This window comes from Lagopus muta, chromosome 25, assembly GCF_023343835.1.
Source record: "Lagopus muta isolate bLagMut1 chromosome 25, bLagMut1 primary, whole genome shotgun sequence".
NCBI lineage: Eukaryota > Metazoa > Chordata > Aves > Galliformes > Phasianidae > Lagopus > Lagopus muta.
In genome coordinates, this window is record NC_064457.1 from 4244320 (window position 1) to 4267648 (window position 23329).

At 46.5% G+C, this 23329-nt stretch overlaps 1 protein-coding gene across 1 annotated transcript; it reads right to left on the bottom strand.

Moving 5' to 3' along the window:
• Positions 1-156: 156 nt before the first annotated feature.
• WNT3 (Wnt family member 3) lies at positions 157-21926 on the bottom strand. The gene is made up of 4 exons (XM_048927212.1): positions 21847-21926; positions 8180-8421; positions 2720-2985; positions 157-1452 (listed from the first exon to the last, which is right to left on the bottom strand). Exons 1-4 carry the CDS (start codon positions 21924-21926, stop codon positions 973-975), a joined length of 1068 nt encoding a protein of 355 aa, XP_048783169.1. The 3' UTR covers positions 157-972.
• Positions 21927-23329: the final 1403 nt, after the last annotated feature.

Below are 23329 nucleotides of genomic sequence, written 5' to 3' on the forward strand. Positions count from 1 at the left end.
CTTCTTTTTAATGACGTACCACAAAAAAATGCAAGTTGAAATATATTTTTCTCCAAATATATATATTTATATAATATATAATCTTAGTTAACTCAAGTATATACATTGTATAATAAATAATGCTTATAAAAAGAGAAATTTTCTGAATATAAAATAAAAAAACAATCGACTTCTACAACTTTATACAAAACTTTGGATACAGCAGATTGATGGAAAAAGGTCTTCCATTCAGTGCTAGAATACCTGACTACAGTAAAATAATTACAAGGCAATAAATGTTCTATTTAATATTAAATACCTTTTCTCGATTAAAAACAAGAAGAACAATGAAACAACAGAAAACAGAACAAAAGGAATTTTGTTGAAAGTCAGGTACTTGGGCTCTTTCCAGACACAGGGTTTTAATATGTAGGTTAAATAGAACGCAGATCCGGCGGCTGATGGCTGAGCTGTGGAGGTTTCGTAGAGCTCCCCTGTGCTCTTTGTGTTTGAAAGCAGATGCTTTCAAACCCGGTAGCTGTTTGTTGGGCTCTGCAGAAGAGGGGCTGAATTTTGGTCTGGCTCACTCCAGACACAGGTTTGAGCGCTGTGCTCTCTGTACGAGGGGTCTTTCACCCATTTTATTGCTCTTTCAGGAGAACGTGCTTCTCTTTCCCACGGGCAAAGAAATGAACGAGTAGAAAATGCAGCTCCGACGTGTTAGACGTTTTTATGCAACTTGTGTCAAACCACTGGCACGTGACAATTGGCACTGGAACTCTGCTACGTCGTCCTTGCTGTGGAGCAGCCTGCCAGGAAGGGTCAATGCACCACGTTAACACAGCCCCAGATGGAGGGAGGTGGCCAGGGAGCGCTGGTAGGGCCAAGAGCGCTCGGGTTTCTTTATGCTGTCCTCTGAGGCTGCCCTGCTGGGGCCAGGAGCCCCATGCCCCGCTCTGGATCAGCCTCCCAGCAGCTGGAGACCTACAGCGCTTACTTGCAGGTATGGACGTCGTAGACACGTATGCACTCCTGGCAGCTCACGTAGCAGCACCAGTGGAAGATGCAGTGGCACTTCTCCTTCCTTTTTTCAGTCCTGGTGTTGTGGCCCCGGCCGCAGCACAGCAGGTCGCAGCCGTCGATGCCGTGCGAGGTGACATTGCAGGTTCTGTCCCTTGTCCCGAAGGAGCCCGTCTCTGGGTTGGGCTCACAAAAATTCGGCGAGTTCTCATAGTAAACCAAATCCCGCTCTGTCGGCGGCTTGAAAAGGGCGTACTTAGCCCGAAGAGTTTCTACCCAACCCCGGGATTCCCTGTGCTTCTCCACCACCATCTCGGACGCGCTGTCGTATTTGTCCTTCAGGTAATCGCCGATCGCCCGGAAGTCGGGCTGTGCCCACCAGCAAGTCTTGACTTCGCAGCTTCCCGAGAGCCCGTGGCACTTGCACTTCAGGTGCATGTGGTCCAGGATGGTCTGCCCAGGAGAGAAAACAGTCAGTGGGGATTGCGCTCCTTGGGTTCTCTATTTTGAAAGGTTAACTTGGATCCTAAAGTGGGCACTTCACACTACGGCACTTCCCTCAAGGGCAGGAAGCGTTTCTCCTCCTCTTTATTGTTACAAATTACACAGAATATTTGAGACTAAATGATTGTCCAAGCTTAAAATATAGCAATTACCTCCTTCTTCCCCAGCCTCCCCTGAAAGGTCTCATTAGTTTATCTAGGAAGGCAGCTATTCATGTCCCATCCTAGAGTGTCTCAGCGTATGCTGACACGAAATGGGTTAAGGAATGATGTGTTTTGTAATGGATCCTTACTTTAATACTGGAGTGAGATAGTCATTAGATAGGGCTAGATTGCTCAGTCTTTGCATGTGTGAGGTCGTATTGCTTTGTGAATAACTGGATCCATTGGTTAATTGATGTTTTCATTCATAATTACATGGAGGAGGCTCGTTGCCCTCTACAGCTGCCTGAAAGGAAGTTGTGGTGGGGTGAGGTTGGCCTCTGCTCCAGGTAACAGCAAAAGGACAAGGGGGAATGGCCTCAAGTTGTGCCAGGGGAGGTTCATGCTCAATTTTGGAGAAACTTCTCCAAAAGAGTGGTGATGCATTGGCACAGAGAGCTGGTGGAGTCACCGTCCCTGGAAGCGTTCAAGAAGTGTGAAGATGTGGTACCTAACAGGTATGGCTCAGTGCTGGTGGTAGGTAGGTAGACTAGACAGCCTTAGTGGCCTTTTCCACAACCTTAATGATTCTATGATCCCAAGCCTTTCTTCAACTGGATTCAGACATCTGAGCTGAGCTTTGTCTGGAAAGCGTGGGCATGGAATCATTAAGGTTGGAAAAGATCTCCAAGCTCCACAAGCCCAGCCCTGCCCACCCTCACGGTGCCCACTGCCCACCTCCCTCAGTGCCACATCCCCACATCTCTCGAGCACCTCCAGGGACAGTGACTCCACCACCTCCCTCCCCAGCCGTGCTGATGACTCGCTGCTTTTTCAGCGAAGAAGTATTTCCTAATACATCCCGATACAGTTGTGACTGGGAGCTGTGGTGGGAGGCGTAAACACCTCCGCTGGGTACATTTCACTGGATATGTGTGATGGAGAGCTGCTCCAATCATCTGTGCACCTATCCAAAGAATTTTAGGGGTTGGAAGGGACCTCAGGAGTACACCAGGGCCTCACTGAGGCTGCGTTCATGGGCTGCCCATGCAGCTTGGGGCCTGCGGAGCACTCACCGTCCTCCCAGCCTCGTTGTTGTGTCTGTTCATGGCTGAGCGCGCATCCGGACGATTCTCTCGAGCATCTGCGAATTCCCGGGACACCAACACCCCGAAGTCAGCATCCTCGCTGCATCCACCCCATTTCCAGCCCTCTCCTGGAGGCCCTTTGTGGTGGGAGTCACAGCCGCAGATGGTGGAGGTGCCCTCGGCGCAGGAGCGGGTCACAGCAAAGGCGACGCCGGCTGACGCGATGGCGTGGACGAACGCAGACTCTCGTGTGGCTGGGAAGGAGCAGAACCCACGCGGTTACGTGCCAAGTAATGCTTCGTTCCTTCCCAGCCTCCTTCAAAATCTCAGTAAGACACAAAGCGTTATTTTACTTCTTTTTCTCTGAACTGCCCTTTGAAACACCTGGGTTAAAGTGTGACTCTAGCTTAAGGAGTTTCCAGAGTGACTAACAAAGAACCTGGCCTAGCGGGAGGTGTCCCTGCTCATGGCAGTGGTGGCAGTAGACAATCTGGAAGGTCTCTTCCAATTCACACCAGTCAAGGGTTCTGTAGCTACGTTCCATAATTTCTGGTCTGGAAACCCAAAGAGGATGCAGGGATTCAGGCCAAGAGAGATGAATCGACCTGTAGAATCATTAAGGTTGGAAAGACATCATCCTCTCCAACCATCAACCCAAGTAGGACCATAGAATTGTAGAATTGTAGAATCATTGGAGCCAGAGGGACCCTGGAAGGTCCTCTGTCCAACTCCCCTGCAATGAACAGAGACACCTACAAGTAACTGCTATGCATCAGAAATGGGGGAAAGGCTTCAGACGACACGGGCTGGACCATGGCAGAGCAAAGCCTAAGAGCTATTAATTACAGTTAGATGTGTCTAAACTAAACCAAGTTACTTCACAGCAATGGGTGCCGTTAGCCATCAAATTAACCTTGCAGTTGCTCTTTAATTAGTGAATAATCCTGTAGGAAATCAAAGCAGGTGAAACTTCAGTGTGGTAAAGCAGACAAAACTCTTGTCTGTGGCTGTTGGCATGCTCCATGTGCACAGTTGCAGTGAGTGGATTCTGACAGGCTCAACAGACAAATTCCTGCCAGCATTGAATGCTGAAGATGGGAATAAATAAGTTGCCCAGAATGGCTGGATGGACTGGAGCTAGGGATGAGAGCGTGCGTGGACCTACAAAAAGATGAAGGGTTTGCTGAACTGGAGCATCTCTGTCCATCACCTCTTCCACCCATGGCCATGGCCTTCAGGACCTCCTCTTCTCCAGTCAATTTTGTGACCCAGAAATGATGGGCATTTTGGATGGCAGCAGCCGAAGTGCCATAATGGGTGGCTCTTTAGCACACTCAAATCATCATCTGGCATCAAGAAGATTTTCTTCTCCTACTACTACCAGCCAAACTTAGGAGATGTTAGAAGCACCAAAACCCAATGCTATGTTGGAATACAGCTCTGTTGAAGTTCTCCTTGTCTGCTCTTGGTTGAAATTGCAGAGCATTTTTTTGGAAAAGAAAAAAATCCCGGGCTCTTCAGTCCGTCAAGACTTAGGCATGGAGAATGAAATGCAGGGCTGATTTCCCTGCATCCCTTGTGCAACATGGGTAGGGGTCAGTATGGAGAATGAATGCAGATAACTGGGAAGGGCCACCAACAGCCACTGGAGACCACGACGCAGCTTTAGAGGATGGAAAAGGGGGGCCTTGTACACTCTCGAGCTAGCAAATAAATGGTAGCTTCCCTATTGTGAGGCCCTTGGATTTATTGTCACCTCATGCTGGTGCCAGAGTTGTCTCAAAATGCTCTGTCTGGATGGGTGGAAGGCCTGTCTCCCTGGGTGCTGGAAGGGCTGAAGGTGAAATTGGGCTGCCTTGGATCATTGAGCCATGGAATGGTAGAATATCCCAAAGTGGAAGGGACCCACAAAGATCAGAGTCCAACTCCTGGCTCAACCCAAACCCAAACCCTACGGCTGGGAGCGGTGCTGTGTTGTTCACTTTCTTTAATTCAAGCTCTTCTCTCCTTGCCCTCCCTGGCTCCAATACCCCCTGGAGACCCTGCCTCCATCTACTGAGGGAGGGACCACTGGGGGCTGTGGGGCCACAGGTTGAAAATCACTGCTCCAACTCCAGTTTTTCAGCCCGACAAAAGCTATTTGGGTGGGCCGCGGTCTACAGCAGATCAAATTAGATGGGCTGGTGAGCCGTCCTGGCCCCAAACCAGGACAGAGGGGGAGGACACGAGCCCCTCTCCTTGCCGACATGCCATCGTGTTCCATCACGGGGTCGAAGAGCCACGGGCATGGGATGAAGGCACGTTCTGTAGGGCTCGCCCTAAGGAGCGCGGTGGTGGCGGTGGGGTTCCTGCACACGGGCCCCTCTGCTCCCACCCTGCTTCACGCCCAACCCCGGCCCACGGCAGCCCCTTGTTGGGGCAGGGAATGAGCTGCCAACACAACAGCATCGCCTGGAAATTCTCCCCTTGGGTCCGGGCGAGGAGCCGGGAGAATTTCCCAGAGATGAAATGAGGGAGCAGAGTTCCCAGAACCAGGGGAGGGGCTGGCGAGGGAGGATTAGAGCGATCTTGACAGTGCACCACTGCGACTGTCTCCCAGCCGGGCCGTTACCTGCTGGGACACTCAATTTGCCATTGTTCCCGCGGTGTCACACTGTATTACCAGCATAATGCTGAATGTTTCCGCCGGCCAGCGTACCCACGGCACAGAGCACTGGCATTCCCCAGGAGCACCTCGTAGCAACGAGGCAATGTTCCCCTGTCCTGCCGTCACCCTCCAATCCCGCCAGCCGGGCTGGGAAATCCCTATTGATGGCTCTCCCCAGCCCCCCGCCACCGGATCAGAATGGCTAAAGGGCGTGTGAATGGTGCAGCAATTTGAAACGACCGCAGTGCTGGGATGGTATCGCTCGCCCTGCCTCACAGTAGGGGAGGAAGCTTAGCTCTTTCTCATCGGTATAAGCTTATTTTTCTCTCTCCCTCTCTCTTCTCCCTCCCCCTCCCTTTAAGCTGTGGAGTTTATATCAAGACAGCCCCTGATCCCACACACCCCTGTTTAGATGCAAATGACTGCGAGTGTCATGGCTGAGAAAAGCCATGGGTTATCTTGGTGCGGTCTGCCTTTTCACTGCTCGTGTCAGGGGCTTAGCCAAGCACAAGGACCCCAACGGCAGCCCAGGCCCAGCTGCCTCTCCTGCACCTGGCCCTGCCACCAGAAATGGCAGCCACCAGAAATGGACTCGAGCTGCCCCAGATCTGAGGAGCACCTTGGTGACACCTGGGGAGGGAGAGCAAGCGCTGCCCCGAAGGATCAGGGAGAAGCACCAATCCCTGCTGCTCATGGCATGGAATCGTAGAGCCATTAAGGCTGGACGGGGCCTCCAAGGTCATCAGCTCTGATCATTCACTTAGCAGCGCCACTTCTAAATCACAGAATCACAAAGTTTGGGCGAGACTCCCAAGGTCATTGAGTCCAGCCTCAACCCGTCCCCACCGTGACCACTCACAGAATCATTAGGGTTGGAAAAGACCTCTACGATCACCAAGCTGAATCCCGACCCCTCACCACCACGACCAGTCATAGAACTATAAAGGCTGGACAAGACCTCCAAGGTCGTCGAGTCCAACCATCAACCTCTAAAGCACGTCCCTACACATCTCTTAAGTACCCCCACGGATGGGGACTCTATCCAACCTCAAACTCCCCTGACTCAACTTGAGGCCATTTCTTCTTGTCCTATTGCTTGCTGTTTGGAAGAAGAGATGTACCCCATCTCGCTATGACCTCATTGAGGTGGTTGTAGGGAGCAATAAGCTCTCCCTGAGCCTCCTGTTGGCTCAGCCTTGGCTTTGGTATAGGACTTGGCTGGAAGAGGCATCATCTTTTCATAAAAGCTGACCTTGTTTTAAGAAGAGAAGGGAGGGAGGAGAGGGGAAAGCAGGTTTTTCCTTCCTCCTTGTCCTAAAGCTGCCCCAGACTGAACACCTGCAGTATAAATCACGTCTGAGGATTTGCTTGTAAAAACATGATCTTACCCCAGATTCTGGGGTTGTGTTGGTTTTTCTTTTTTTTTTTCCTTCTTTTTTTCCTTTTTTTTTTTTTTTTTGGTAGAAAAGACATGCAAAAAAGAAAACCTGCAGAAAACTAATCAGTGGCCTTAGGAAATGAAAGGCTCACCAGCCACAGCAAAACCCCCACAAGCTGGAATTCTGGGTTGGGCTGTGGCACATGGATGGAAACCAGGTTGATCTCCATGGATTGGTGTTCAGCAGCCCGCCAGTGGGAGCATTTCCATTGATAACTCATCGTTTGATCAGGAAAACTCTACACCAAACGTGCCCGGTGATTTTTCTCCATCTGTCAGGATGATTTCAGAGCTAGAGGTGATATTTTACTTTGTCAGCTCTGAGTGCATGGAGATGTTGAGACATGTCTGCGTGTGGGGCTTTGCTCCAGTCCCCACAGCTGAAAGAATCTTAAAATATTCTTTGTAAATTCAAAGTTCAGTTTACTCATTAAGGGGAGGACGTTCACATCCAAATTTTTAGTGCTTTAATGATGACAGAAGTGGTGGTGAGAGATTTTTTCAGTGCCTGAGTGCTATAATAGTTCTTTCATAATGTGCTTAAAGTTTTTACAATAGTTTTAAGGAAAGTTGAAACCTTCTGATCTTGTAAGTGTTGACGTTTAGGACATGTATTTATTAGGCAACAAGTTACAGTGTAAAAAGGCTTTGTGACAAATTATTTGATTGTAAATACAGCAGTTATCTCAAAATCATCCTGACAGAGCACAAAGGAACTGAATCTTACAGTCACTATTAGCACTGAAATGGGATGGGATGGGCTGGAATGGGAAGAGATGGGATGGGATTGAAAGGGATGGGATGAGATGGGATGGAATAGGATGAGATGAGATGAAATGGGATGGGATGGGATGGGATGGGATGGGATGGGATGGGATGAGCGAGGAGGAGATGGGCTGAGTTGGGATGGGATGAAAAGGGGTGGGATGGAAAAGGATGAGTCGGGATGTGTTGGGATGGGTAGGATGGGGTATGATGGGATATAATGGAAGTTTTACCTACTGTATGTTTCTGTTTCATGGGTGTGCTATTTTATCTGAGATCTTGGTTCCCTAACTGGAAATCATGCGAGATGTGGAACCTGACACCAAAGCCCTCCAGCAGTCTCATCTCAGACCGCATTTGGCTGCAGGCTAGTATTTCAACTACACCCAACATCTCACTTTTCACAGTGTAATGCCCAGGGTGTTGGGATTTCCATCCTTTTTGTGTGAGTTTCTGGAGTACCTGGCTGGTGGATCTAGGAAGATGGGCATTCAGTAGGAAAAGATGAAGAGGAGCAGGAATATGTGTTTGGAAAGCCAAGTGGGGATGAGACGCCAGGGCTCTGCCTGCCTCCCAAGCCCCTGACTTTGCTGTTTACCTTTGTCCAGGACAGGCCCGAAGATGGCCAGGCTGTCATCGATGGTGGTGCAGTTCCAGCGACGCCCTCGGAACTGGTGCTGGCACTCCTGGATGCCCAGCTTCACCCCCTCGGCCACGCTGGGCATGATCTCAATGTAGTTGCGGCAGAAGCGGAGCTGTTTGGGGACGAGGCCGGGGATGGAGCCGCAGAGGATGGGCTGGGACCCCAGGGAGCTGTACTGCTGGCCGAGAGCGAGGGACCTGCGAGGGAGAGAGGGCAGGTGAGTGGTGGGAAATCAGCTGGCGCTTGTGCCAGGAGAGGTTCTGGTTGAGTTTTAGGAAGAAAAAAGGCACTGGAACATGAAGGAGGTGGAGTCACCATCCCTGGATATGGTCAAGAACTGTGGGGATGTGGCAGTGGGGAACACGGTCAGTGGGCCGGGCTGGGGTTTGACTTGGGGATCTCAGAGGTCTTTTCCAGCCTTCGTGATTCTATGATTCTATGACCATATGAATGGGCACAGTGGGTATGGGTTGGTGGTTGCACTTGGTGATCTTGGAGGTCTTTTCCAACCTTAATGATTTGATGATTCTGTGAATCTGAGATCCTGATGCCCAGCTCAAATGCCAAGAATGCACAGGAGCATTGGTGCTCTATGAGCCTCAGCCAGTTCCCAGCATCATTTCTCCAGATGTCAAACAAACAGATGAGTGTCCTCAAAAGAGCAGGGGGAGAAAATACCAGGAAGAAGGGCTCATTTGTCCCCCTCTACTCCAAGCCCACAGGTTCAGGGTGCTGCAGCTCTGCTCTGACCTCCTGGGACCCACGGACCGACGATTCCCTGTGCAGCTCCTGAGACACAAAGATGGAACAAAATCTGTTCCAAATCTGGATCTGAGATGCCAGGGGCACATTCTGGTGTGCCTTTGTGTGCATGTGTACGAGCACGGTGCACTACAGAAGGAGCATGAGTGCCTATGGCAAACACATGGGAAATCCCTTTTTTCTTTCTCTGCTTAATCCCTTAAATCTCTCAGGAGTCCCGACACTGTCTGTCAGGCCAGTGACTCCTTTTGTTCCAATAGCCCTGGAGTCAGCAGAGTTGGGATCCGGCTGACCTCCGTGTCTCCCATTGGCTGGGGATGAGGTTTAGGAACCCTGGGAGGAAATGGTCTTGTGCAGACCAGATGGGATCATTCTTCCTACATCCTTCTCCTTTTTCCCCCTCACTTCCCATCTTTTCCCCCTCTTTTCCCTTGTTTTCTGCTCTTCTCCTCTTCTTTCCCCTTTTCTCCTCTTTTCTTCTCTTTCCTCCTCCTCTCCCCTCTTTTTCCCTCCTTGTTTTCCCTTCTTTTCTCCTGTTTTCCACTGTTTTCCCCTATTTTCCAAACAAACTCATCTTCCATTTGGAAGTTTGGAAAAATTCGTGATACTGAGAGAAATCTGACCTGAAACTCTTTGAGAAGAACAGGATTTGGCCAGTTTAGAGCTGTGCTAAAGCATATTATGTCAAGCAGAATATGAATATTTTTAAATTCTCATAATTTGCTGACAACAGCCCTTTGTGAACACAAAGTTTTGGGTTTGTCTAAAGATCAAGAGCAGCATGAGGGATATTTTTGCAAGTAAAAACATGCAATATATATGCACATATAAGCTTGAGAAACGCCGGGTCTCAAATGAATAGGCAGAAAGACAACAAAATTAGAATAAGGAATAATGCAGTTTGCTAGTGAACTGCCTAATATAAGTGAATCTCATGCCTTTGCTCATAAATCACCCACTATTTAATCTCTACTGGACGTGCCTTGAGTTTTGATCTTTTCTGTAGAGCGTCCAGAAACTCTCCTTAAACCCTTACAAATGCAAATGTTCACCCAGATTCACTCCCAACACTGTGGTTGGGTATAAGGAGGGAAAGAACCATCTGAGAGCTCTCCCACAGGGACAGCTCAAGGTGTTCCAATCCCTCTTGGTCCCCAGAGACGCGAAGTCCTCCACTGATGCAGGAGCAACCCAGAGCATTGCTGGCACATTGGTTGAACCTGAACTGCTGCACTGCTAAATTCTCTCATCTTCACATCTGTTGGGAAGGGAAGGAGAGAAGGAAGTGTCCTTCCAAAGCTCTGCATCAAACAGGTCCAGAGCACTCAATGTTGGATGCTTGACCTCAGCTTCGATACCAACTCCAGGGTTGTCCAAACTCCCAGGAGAGGAGAAGCCATGAACTCCGTGTCTTCATGGGTCCATGTCCATGGGCACTCCAACCAATTTCCTGAGGACTGAACAAGCCTTGTGACAGAGTACTGCCCTACTGGTAGGAGGGTGATGGGTCTGAAAATGCTGGGTTGACAGAGACGTAGCAGCAGAAAAAAAAAAGCATGTCTATATATGGCAGATTTATGTACTAAAAAGGGTCGATTCAGGCAATGTGGACAAAGCACCAGTAGTGGATGGACAACAGAGGAAGCAAGAAGAGACTTGCACTGTGGCAGTCTGCAGAAGCTGAATTGCTTGAAGTATTTAATCCTAGGAAGACAGGAATAATAAGAATGGCAATGGATGTAGAAAATGGCAAGAAGGGAAATCCAGAGAAGGAACAGCTGAGATGGTTGGATGTCGGATGGGGTCCACAGAGATGCAAACTTTGGTGTCTGTGGGCAAGATCCTGGTGACAGAACCCTAATTCTGGAGCAGAACCATCTCCTTCTGCAGTTGCTCCTGAGTAGGCAGTCCACGCTGGTCCCAGCAATGCCAGACAATAGCTATACTTATTGCTTATCTCACATGTAATGCTCCCTTCCATCACACATGCTGGCCATTAGATAATCTGTGGGGATAGCAAATATCCCAGTGGTGCCATCTGATGCCATTGTACTGAATGACTTGTGCCAGTGGAGGTGGTGAGATGGGTTGGGGTTGGACTTGGTGATCTTGGAGGTCTTTTCCAACCTCAACGTTCTATGACTCTATGCCTGGTTTGTATCCAACTCTCAGTATCTGCAAGGCACATCACTTACTGTCTCAATATGGACTCAGCACATTGAGGGGAATTACTGTTCCCTCTTCTTGGTATTGGTGGCAAGAGACCAGAAACTCTGTCTTCCTGTGGGCAGTGCCCAATAGATGTGATTGTGATGATCACAGACTGAGAGCACGTGGTGCAGCAGGAGAGGTTGAGAGAACTGGGCAGGAGGAGAGGAGGCTGAGGACTGACTAAAGACTGCCTACAGCTCCATGTGATGAAGTTGTAAATTTCAACTGGAATTTTCAATTGGAAATTTTCAATTGGAAAAGACCTAAAAAGGTCTTTTCCAACCTTAGTGATTCTATGATTCTATGATTCTATTTGATGGCGCCAAGCTCTTGGAAGTTCAATTGGCATTAGGAAAAATTCTCTTGCTGGAAGATCCATCCCTGGGCCAGGTTGTCATCAAAATGGAGGTCTCCAGTGAGGGGTGTTTGTAGGGTTCAGTTGGACCCCGTTGCCTGGGGTGATGCTGGGGACGGCAATGCCTCAGGGGCAGATGGGGCTGTAGAACCAAAGGTCCCTTCCCATTGGCACAGTTGTTGGGAGAATTGTAGAGGCAGCAAATCCCCACAGCCCAACAGCTGTATGAAGGCACAGGGTGATGAATGCCTCTAAAAGTAATTCCAACAGGGTCTTGCTGCTGTCCATCCTAAGGATGGTTTTGTATTCCCGTTGCCATCATTGAGCTCTGGCCAAGTGTGTGCTGTCTTATCCAGTCAAGAGCACATGAAGCTGCAGAAAATAGAGTGTTTTAAGCCTCCTCCTTGTTGTAAATCGGATGTTAAACATGGAGAGGGGACAAAAGAGCAATAGCAGTGAGCTGAGGCAGTGGCTTATGTTGACAGTTTGATTGGTCTATTGGAAAGACTTCTGAGAGATTATTGAGTTAAAGTGAGGGGAGCGGTGAGATTAAGACTTTCTGTGCAGCAGAAGAGGGCGAGACAATGGCTGGTGAGTGGGAATTCAGAGCAGCAAAAGGCAAAGCACGAGTGTAGAAGAAAAAGGCAGATGTTCAACACTTGCTGCAGATTCTCTAACACTGTGTGTCTTCAAATCCAGTCTATGATTTTCTGTTTGAGCCAATACGAATGAATTTCTCACCCTTAGGGTAAAAAGATCAAATGCAGTGGTTGCCGAGAGGATTTTTTTTCTGTCCTCTGGGTTAAAAGTCAGCTCAGTAATTGGAAACAGTGTGATAACTACAGACCACGTATGAACCCCAGTGCCCCTCGTGCAGGGGATGGAGAAAGGATGCTGTGTTCCCAAAATGACCTTGCTGAAAATCCTCTCAATGCTTCATGGTATGTGAGACAGAAGTGTTTCCCTTAAATTCAAACCAAGGAAAGTTCCTTTGTTTCCTGTGGATTTTTTTTTTTTGCCCAGCAGTTCTTCTTAGAGACAGAAAAATCTGTCTTCCTGGACACTGGGATGCCAGAAGGAGAGAGGAGGATGAGGAGCAAATTGGCAAGTGGAAAAGCAAGAATTACCAAGGTTGGAATTACCAAGGCTGGTCTCCTCAGGCAGATGTGTTTTCTAATCATAATACAATTAAGTTTGAAAAAGATCTCCAAGATCATCAGTTCCAACTGTCAACTCATCCCCACCAAGTCCTCTCATAGAATCATAGAACATTAAGGTTGGAAAAAACACTAAGATCATTTATTCCAACCATGCTAATGATAAACCTGACTCTCACAATAATTAAAGTATGTAAATATAATTCCTTTCTTAATCTCCTTTTATGCGCCATATTGGACATTCTCGACAATACTGTGTCATTCCATGTATGCTACCCAAGTTCCTAAGGATTTTGAATAGGTACTATTGCAGATTTCTCTGGGTTAACTGACGTTTATGTTTGGGAATGCCTTCTGCTCACCCTCAGACTACTGTAGAACTCCAAGGTGAAGCTGGCCCAGGGTCTACCCACAGGGTAGCCTTGAGCATGGTCAGCACTGCATCTTGCAAACTTGGAACAGAAGCGGCACACCAGCTTCAGTAGTTATTTTTGGAAAACTACAGCACAGTATGTAGAAGATTATGGAGAAAATCCTCTTCAAGCCACATCCAAACACATCACAGACAAGTCTGGGAACTGCTGACATGGATTTACCTATGGCAAATTCAAAGGAATATTCTCAGCAGACTGAGAAATGGTATGGGAGCTACAGGCAGGTGGTTGGACTGCATGGTCTTAGTGGTCTTTCCAACCACAATGATTCTGTGATTTTATGTGCTGGTGGGAACTGCCTGAGGCTTAGGAAAAGCCAAGGAAAGTGCTGTGTCTGGGTTGAGATGGTCCATAGGACAGGTTGGGCTCGATAGAAGGCAGCTTTGCATCATGGCGTTTTGGGGCAAGAAATCCGTTATGGATGCCTCCATCTCAGCTGCTCAGGCTCCCTTTGTAATGAGTGGAAAATTATTCACTTTTAGAACATGAACCACTGACCCACTTTACCTGTTTGCTTCTGGATGAGGTTCTCTGGAGCACAGTCTGGACATGCAGTCAGACACCTGGCTTTAAGCTGTGCCTACACAGGGCTTTTACTCACTTTATATTTCCACAAATGTTGTCCACAAACCATCAAGAGTGGTTTGAAGCCAAAGAGGCGTTTCTCACACAAGCTAGCACAGGAAAATGTACCTTACCCATAGAACCAGAACCCTGCCCACCATTTACAAAGCTTTTCAGAAAAGCTGTTTTGGAATCCTTGAATGCTCTGAGCTGTAACTATGCATTTCTCATCGCTCAGGAAGAATTTGACTACAACACCATGGATGGAGATGGAGGAGTCCACCAGCTGAGTGTTCAGCTCTGCCTTTATGCAGTTCTGTGTGGGCCGGTAAGTGGTAGCAGTGATGACCCAACTGAACAGGGTACCCGACAACCCACTCGATCTGGCCCTGATTTGGGCAGGAAGGTTGTGCTCATCGCTGTCTCTCATTTCTCCTCTCTCCTCTCCATATTCCCCCCACTCTGGAACTGTCCTTACAGAGATGGTAATTGCTGAAGCCAAATCTCAAATTTACAAAGTCGGGAGGCTGAGCCAAAATTGAACTGAATCATCCTCATAAAATCATAGAACCATAGAATCATGAAGGCTGGAAAAGACCTTCACCAAGTTCAACCCTGATCCATTCCCACCATGCCCACTAACCCAGTGCCACATCTCCATGGTTTGTGAACACCCCCAGGGATGGTGACTCTACACCACCTTGGGCAGCCTGTGCCAATACCTGACCACATTTCTTTTGGAGAAGTTTTTCCTAACATTCAGCAAACACATTTTTTTTTAAACACCTATCCTGGCTTTTATCACCTGAGATTACCTGTTAAAAATCCTACCCTAAAATCTTTTTATTGAGGGAATATCTCATTCCACAGTTGCCTTCCCTTTTCACACACTTCACTCAGCCACATTCAGTCCTCCTATCCCTGGAACTGCCTCATTTGGAGGAACAACCTTATCCTTTGCTACTGTCAGCCCTCTTTGCAGTCTCCATATCGTCTGCTACCTTGACGCCAGTCTCTTTCTGCATGATGCTGACCTCCATATCTGTCATTCTCAGTGTTCCAGGAATTCTCAGTTCTACTGAGGAATCAGGGGCAGGACCTGAGTGCATGGACACGGTGCACGGTCCAGCTGGAGCGTAGGGTCTCAAGTGGTGTTGTGTGAGCAATCCCTCCTCGATCCTGGGCAGGGAATTTGGGCAAATGGTGATATAACTCAGCCCATGAGCTTGCTCAGGGTGCAGGGGGCAGGGTCAGACCTGAGCCCTTTGCTGTGCCAACATTCCTTCTAATGTCAGAAGCCTTTGCCGTAGGAGTCGCCACAACAAAGGGCTTCAAAACAGAGCAAGAAGATCCCTCCAAATTCCTATAATTTCCTCTTGTCTGAGCACGGCGTGAAGCAGACGAATCCGCTGTTGCATCCCTCGCATTATCTCTGCCGACTGCCCTGTGGATTAGTGTTGCTGCAGCAACAGCACTTTTGTGAGATGAGCCCATTTCGGGAGAGCTGCTCCACTTTGGGTGACTCAGGGCTCTGTCATGGACTTGAAAGTGATTTGGCATCTGCCTCCACCTCTTTGTCTTGGCATCTCCCAAGGTTCGTCTCTGAGTTATTTGCTAGCCAGAAGGGTTGGAGATGGGGGCAGGGCTGGGAGTTGGACTCTGCTTCTCTTCCTAACGATGCAGCATGAATAAAGTTGCTGACGAGGGTGCGTGTCCAGGCACTGGGCTCCTTTATGCCCCGTGTATCAGATGTAAATGTTATGTTCAGCAATGCCTGCTCAAAGCCATGTCACTCTCCATTTAGAAAGCACAATCAAGTGATTCGCCATGGGAGAGAATGTATTCTGCAGGGGCTGCGATAATATGATTCACCCGTGAATTTGCATAAATGCATATGATTTGCATATGCAAATCGGGGCTTCCAGGCTGTGACCGCAATAAACACAGCAATATTTTCAGCACTGCAGAGAGAGATACTGAAATTCATGTGAGATGCACTCCTTGTCCGTGGCTGGGTGCTGGTAGGGCCCAGATGGGTGGCGTTTTGAAGAGCCCTTGGCAGGGGTGAACCATTAAGAGCTTGGTGCCTAATGTCTGAAATCACCCACTGTGAGGCACTGAAGCCATCAAAAAGCATTTACTGAATGCATGGATGCAAGAACATCTGTTTTAATGCTGTGGATTGGAATGACCACATCCACCCAGCTGTCCCACGCTTTGGGGTGCGATCTAGAATGGATGTTGTTGAGAGTAAGACACCAAGCTCTGTCACGTCTGGATGAACTGGATCTTAATGTATTTAATGTCAGGTGTACCAGGGAAAAGAGTTGAATCTTTTGGAAACAAGATCTACTATTAGTGCCTGTGGTTCATGGTGGTGAAAAGTCAAGCTTCAGCCTGATAATCTCACTGGCAACCTTAGGTTCTTTTATCCTGAGCAGCAAGCTCCTTAGGCACACTCCCATCACCATTCAAGATCTGTATTACACTCACTGCATTACACACTGAATTTTCACAAGCTAAAAATATGAGGTAAATATTGTCTCCTTATCTGAAGCAATTCAGCACTTCTGGTTGCTTGTTCCTGTTGGCTCATCTCTAGGATTTTCTCATTTTGTATTCCATTTTTGGGAAACATAATGATCAGACTGCAAACAGACCTTGGGTTGTAGAAGTGGACTGAAATATTCCACTGGCATTCTCAGTGTTTCCTGTTTTGAGAAAAAATCTGATCTCCTCTTCCATTGCCAATCAACCGACATGTCCACAGATATCTGACCAAGAGACCAAGCAGCAAGGTGCAGAGCTTGCAGATGTTGATCAATTCTACATGTCAATCACTGAGCACCAACTGCAGAGAACTGTTCACAAGAGAATCGTGGAATCAAAGTACAATGAAGGTTGGAAAAGGCCTCTAAGATCACTGAATCCAACCGTCCACCTACCACAAATGCTGCTCACTGAACCGTGTCCCACCTCTAAGATAGCTGTCATAAAGTGCCTAACCTATATCAATTCTGTGCAGATTAGGTGTCCTTGAACTGAAAAACTCTATCTATTCTTAACAGGCTGATTGTTGCTCAGAAAATTTACCCTGAAATGTCTTTTTAATCACTGGGGATCTGCTGTTCTTTCTGGCTATTATTGTGTATATTGAGCTTAACTGAGTTTAAAGCATCCTGTGGGACTGGGTGGTGTGACAGGGACTTTCTATGAGTGGTTCAATATTTACTGCCAGGTAGAACCGGGATGTTGGCTTATTAATCAGAATCCTGGAGCCTCATATGACTCCAAGAGAAGGCTGGGCTCGGTGGGGATGGGTTGGGTTGAACTTGGTGATCATACTGGTCTTTTCCAACCTTGATGTTCTGTGATTCTAAGTGGGAATCATAACCAAAACCAGGCAGAGTTGGACATGAAGATACAAATCCATAACTGCCAGATCTTAAAACAGTGGATGCTTGTTAAGAATGCAGCTACACAACTTTGAGCCAGGCCACGTGGACTGGACTGAATGAGAGTACCATTAATGAGCCGTTAAGTACGTTAGTATGAGTGGTGGTGGGGGATACCACCATGCCTACCTTGGTCTTACACCCTGGTATAAGATTTCAAGGGCTGAGTGATGGCTGACATCATGGTACGGGACCACCATTCATGTAAAGGCTCAGTGTAGTACGTAAACAACTCGTTAGACATAAATCCCATGCATTTGAGTCAAACTTATTAATCTGTTTATTACCAAAGTTGGAGCTCAGAGGAAACACAATGCAACAATCAGTTGGAAATTAAATATTTGATTGGAAATCTAACAGAGAATATAAAACAGAGAGCATAAATAGAATAACAGAGAATATAAAAGGAAGAACCAAACTGTTGAAATCATCAACAGTCAAGGGAAGGAAATCAAGTGGGAAACAAGGATAGCGAATGGCACAGCTGAGGTATGGAATATCTGTAGTAGATACAGGAAATATGGATGCCTATGAGACATAGAAATGGGATCAGGACAAAATTGGGTTTATCATCAGTGACTACCAACTCCTTCTGTTCTAAACCTGGGAGTTCTGTTGGAAAAATCGCCAGTGCCTAAGCCCATGTGATGCTCAGTGGCTCAGGGAAAGGGTTTCTCACTCAGAAATAAAAGGTCCGATTACTGGGAAAAGAGTAAGAGGCTTGATTACATTTGTAAGATTAATTAAAACTAGAAAGGTTCAGAGAACTGAAAAAAGACAAATTAGCAAATCAGGAAACCCAGGAAAGAAAGGAAAGAGTTTAGTTCCTTGACCACGGAAAATTTGCTGAGCAAATCAGAGTTCTTTCATAGTTTCAGGGGTGGCAAAAGAACTGCACCAACAGTCCACTGACCTGAAAAATTCAAGGAAACAACCTGAAATAATACAGCCTGACCCCCTTATCAGACACTTTTTATTACATCCACATTACTGTAACATTACCTCAAAACTTGAATAATATTAAACCACATCTATTTGTAGACACAAAATAAGCCTCAGATCAAATTAGAAAAAAAAAAAAAAAAGAAAACAAGAAGTAGTAATAATGAAAAAATAAAATTATGTCTACCAGCAGAAGGCTAACATTAAACTTTGGGTAGTTTAAGGAACTTAGGCTGTAACTATTTATACATGGGATATGTGAATTATACAGCCAAATCCTTCCCATTTCAGACCCTTTAGGAAAATCACAGCTTATGGCCATGTGCTGATCCACACCAGATTTACCTCACCCCTGAAACAGCCACTGAAAAACAGGTGTTTAGATGGTATGAATTGTTTGGCTGTGTCTACAGAGAGAGGTCAGATCACAGAGTCACGGAATTGGCTGTGTTGGAAGGGACCTTTAAAGGTCATCAAGTCTGGTATCATCCTTTCCAAGATCAGACTTAAGGTAGATCAGTTTACACAGAGGCAGCATCTTTCCAACAGCAGCAATTCTTTGGTGATTTGCACCTGGCTGGATCCTACCTTCCTGAGAGGTATCTCCCATTGCAATTCTTTCACTGTAATATTTTCAGAAGTGATTCATAATTCTTTAGTGCTACCTGGGTCATAATTTCCATTTCCAGCTCTGTTTAGAGCCATTTTCTTTAGGAAACTGAGACTAAACATGCTTACTGAATGAATGCCAACCCACTGCATTTCAAACCAGGCTCAGTCTGAGCCACAGGCTGCTGCTGGACCCTCTGCATCCTCTTGGCCAGAGTTAATGAGCTCTGAGCTACTGATAGCCCCGAAGTCACCCCTGAATTTCCCATGCTGCTGCATAGGTTCCCTTAGGCAGGTATCTAACTTTATCAAATAGTGCTTGTAATGAAGGATTCAAACGTAAAGCAATCATCTTCAATTAAAGACAAGTGAGACACTGAAAGGTAAAGAAGTTACATGTCACCTCAAACTGCACCTACGTTCAAAAGGTTTTCACATAAGTGAGCTTCCTAAGGAGGAAGTTACAGTGGGATGAGTGAGGACGTTTTTAAATTTCTATTATTTTCTATTGCCTCTTCCTAAGGGTCCGGTGCCACTGGGAGCCTCAGAGAGCTGCCAAAGCCTCCAGATTCTCTTGATAAGGGTAGAATTGAATTTGATAACATGCGATGGGAAAAGCCATTCCACCTGCTTAGAGATGAAAAAACAGATGTTTGTGTTATGTGAATCACAGTTCTGGGAAGTGATCTATTGGCATTTTGTCCTCGGGAGCCACGAGTTCTTTACCTCCTGCTTTCACCTGTGGCTCTGAATGTGACCTCTTTCCCCAGGACAGACCCCTGCCAGAGGTCTTCAAGCATCCTTGCCTCATTCAAAGGTGGATAATGCTGGTGGAAGAGGTGAGCATTCAGTGTTATTTACTGGAGTTGTCTTTTTGGACCTCTAAGTGTTCCTAAGAGGCACCTAAGACGTCTGTTGTCATGACCCAAGGCTGTGCATGCCAACTATGGCCTTGCTGCACACTTTTCTTCCACCTGATGGGATAGGAAGAGCAGTGGTTTTGTGTCCCCACAGTTCTTCACATCTCTCCATCTCCTCTATCTCTCATTTAGAAGTAGCAATGTGGACAGCATAAGTGACACGTATCTGAGGAGGCATATCCCCTGTTCACTGCAGGGGAATTGGACTAGATGACCCTCAGGAGTCCCTTCCAACTCAAACAATCCTATGATTCTATGTCAGCACTCCTACAGTTAGCATACAGACAATTTTTCCCATCTCTGCCCCATTTGTTCCTTTTCACTTTTGTAGTACTAGGGTTAGGTTAGAGTTGGCCCTGCAGCCAAGTAGCACAGGTAGCTCCATCTATCTCCTATCCCACCCAGCCCAGATGGTGCAGGGGCCCGGCGCAGGGCACAGAGCAGATACTGTGCTCCATCTTTCCTTCCTCCCCATGTCTTGGGCTGTGAACGAATGGGGCTCACCGCCAAAAGCTGCCTAAGACCAATGGACTGGGGAGACTACTGATCACAAAATCCATTCCCTGCCCTTCGGCCCTCTGTGAGTCTCTCATTTTAAAGCAGTGGAGATGCTCTGGCACTGTGGATAAAGACATAATTGCAAAAAACAAAAGCAAAAACAAACAAACAAGCAACAAAATAGCATGGATATCTTGTTTGATCCAATCCTTTTCCATGGACTCTGCTTGCCATGCACCATGCATTTCTGCCCACCTTACGTGTCCTCTGCATTGTTCATTTGGGCTGAACTTTAGGGATTTGAAGCAAGGCTAGGACATGGGGCAGGCACCTTTCTGCACCATCTTCTCCTGAAGACAGGAAGAGGCATTTTGCTAATGGAGATATTTTCATAGAAAAAGCGGACCTTTTTGTCAGGAGATTTGGGTTCTCACTCAGAGAATCCCGTTGCCCCGCGCGGTTCCGGGGCGTTTCATTCTTTGGGAAAACATGCTGTGATTTAGCCATGTCACGAACCTGCAGAGCTGCTAAATGCTTCCTGAGCATTCTCATTGTATTCTTGGTCTTTCTCTTTGGGAACTGCGCATTTTCGTTCTCAGTAAGCAGATTATTTTAAACATCGGCTTTCCATCCACATCCCTAAATGCTCCCAGACATGGCAGTCCATTTCCAAGTTCACTCCCACCTACTTCTTGCCATCTCCATGTTGGCACTGAAACGACCTCCTTCAGGAATTAAAAAAAAAGGACTTTTCTGGAAAAAGACAGAAATAACCCAATGATCTCCATAGCACCAATTCCAACCTCTCCCTCTTTGCTCTGTGGATCATTAGGTCTAAAGCCCCCACTTGGCACACACAGAAACTTAATGAGATATATTCCAATGACAAAATCCTACATGATAAAGAGGGAAATTAACTGAAATATTCTGTTATGCAATTGCTTGCTTAAGGGACTTCAAATGCTTTATTCTCTATTTCTTTTCTGTTTTTAACTGCTTCCTTTTGCAAATATATTTCTTCATATCGTTATATTTATTTTTAAAATAAGTAACTCAGGTTATTTGTTACCAGATACAACCTATTCTTTCATTATTATCACTGTTAGTGCCAAAAAATAAGTGACGTTTCCGTAATTAGAAAGAACAAAACCCATCTTGGAGGAATTTTGCTAACGAACATTTTCTCAGGTGCCATTTGCGTTCTCAGATCATTTGCTGGACTAAATTCACAGAACAGAATGCAACAAAAGAAGAGAAAGAAGTCAAAAAAACTGCAGTGGCCAAAAAGAAAATAGAATTATTATTATTATTATTATTATTATTATTATTATTTGGAGGATTATTGGAAAGGAAGGAAATAGCTGCGAAACAGCCACGCAACAGCCAAAATTCCTCTTGCACAAGAAATAAAAAACACATCCTTTAACATCTCAAACAAATGCCTATTGCTACAGAGACGAAAATGGAGAAATTAAGAGTGGTGGGGAAGACTCCATTTGCACAAGGGGAAATGTAGGCATCACCCTTTAAAAATCACCCCCAAACTTTTCATTAATTACCAGGCGAATCTGGAGAAATTAAGCTTAGAATTGAACATGTAATCACGGCCGGCTCGGGGTGAAAAGAACCGTGCATGCACACAGATCCCATAGCTAATAATTTAATTAATTCATTAATCAATCATAGGAAGAGGGAAAGGGGGGAAGGAATCTTACCACCAAATGGGGTAACCCGCTAAGACCTTTGTGCCATTGAAGAGAAAAGACAAAATTAATCCAAGCAGGTGGTAATCCATCAGTCCACGCTGGTGCAAGGGGAAAATCGCCGCGAAGTTTTCAGCAAAACATGAAGTGTCAGAATGAAGAACAGCCCCCCTTCCAGAAAAAAAAAAAAAATAAAAAAAAAAAAAAAAAAAAAAAAAGGAAAAAAAGAGTGAAACAAAGTCCCTTGAAGTGCGGATGACTTTGTGGCTTGTCAGAAACACACCTCTCCAAGCCTTTTCCCCGTAGATCATCCCAAAGCGTCTATTAAAAAGTGCAGGGCTCGGGGATGTCAGCCGGCAGCCAATCAGACCGCATGGCCCAAGGTGAGGGATGAGTCTCCCTCTGCGCTGTCAATCATCTTCTCCTCCCCCTCCACCCCACAACTTTGTTCCTCGCTCCCACCGACAAACCATCTTTGCAAAAGGCTGTGGGATTGGTGGTGGATTTTTCCTTTTTTTTTTTTTTTTTTTTCCTTTTTCTTTTTCTTCCCCCTTTTTTCCTTCCTCCCTCCCCCCCCCTCCCCCAAGAAACTCAGGATGCACAGACTTCTGGCCAAGACGTCGCAAGGTAAGGATGGAGGGCAGCTGTGATTGCACTTAATTTCATGGTGGGGGTGAGGTAGACAACTTATTCTTTAGAGGGATGTGAGCATTAACCCTTGCAGGAGCACCAGGGAGGCAAAATAATCCTCCTTTATCCATGTGTTGATCAGAGCCATGTGGACAAAACTGGTTGTAAACTTTAAATGAATATTGCAGTGCCCATTGTGGGGTGGGATGGGTGGAGGAAGGAGGCAATGGCAGCCTGGATTTCTTTTGAGAAAAAAAATCATGTCAAGAGTGTGAAGATGTCCCATTATTCAGTTTCTTGTGACGTGCAACTCTGGATGCAAAAAGATGAACTGTAGAATCATGGAATCATAGATTGAATAATGGAATCACAGAATTATGGAATTGTAGAATCATGGAATCTTCCTACATCCTAAATTGGAATCACAGAGTCATGGAACCATAGAATATCCTGGTTTGGAGTCATAGAATTGTGGAATCATAGTATATCCTGAATTGAAATTATAGAATTCTCAGCCATTACAGCTCCATTGCAGTGGAGCTGCCCAGTCTATAAGCATGTCGAGATGAGGTGCTGGCAAATCAATTTCGTACAGGGCAATTGTTGTAGCAGAGGTGCAAGATCTTGGGCAGCCCAATGCATCTCATGGCTTTGGAAGTTATAGAGCCTAGCTATAAAGCGTCCCAGCAAATCTCTTACCCAACACCAGCGATGTTTTACTGAATTCAAACACTTTGGTTTAATTAAGCAGTGATTTTCAAATGGGAGCTTGAGGGCACAGGTTGAATTCACTGTCTGAGTTTTGAGATTTGCAGCAAGAATCTGACCTGGCTGATGCTTTGGAGCTCCACAGACAGAATAGTGA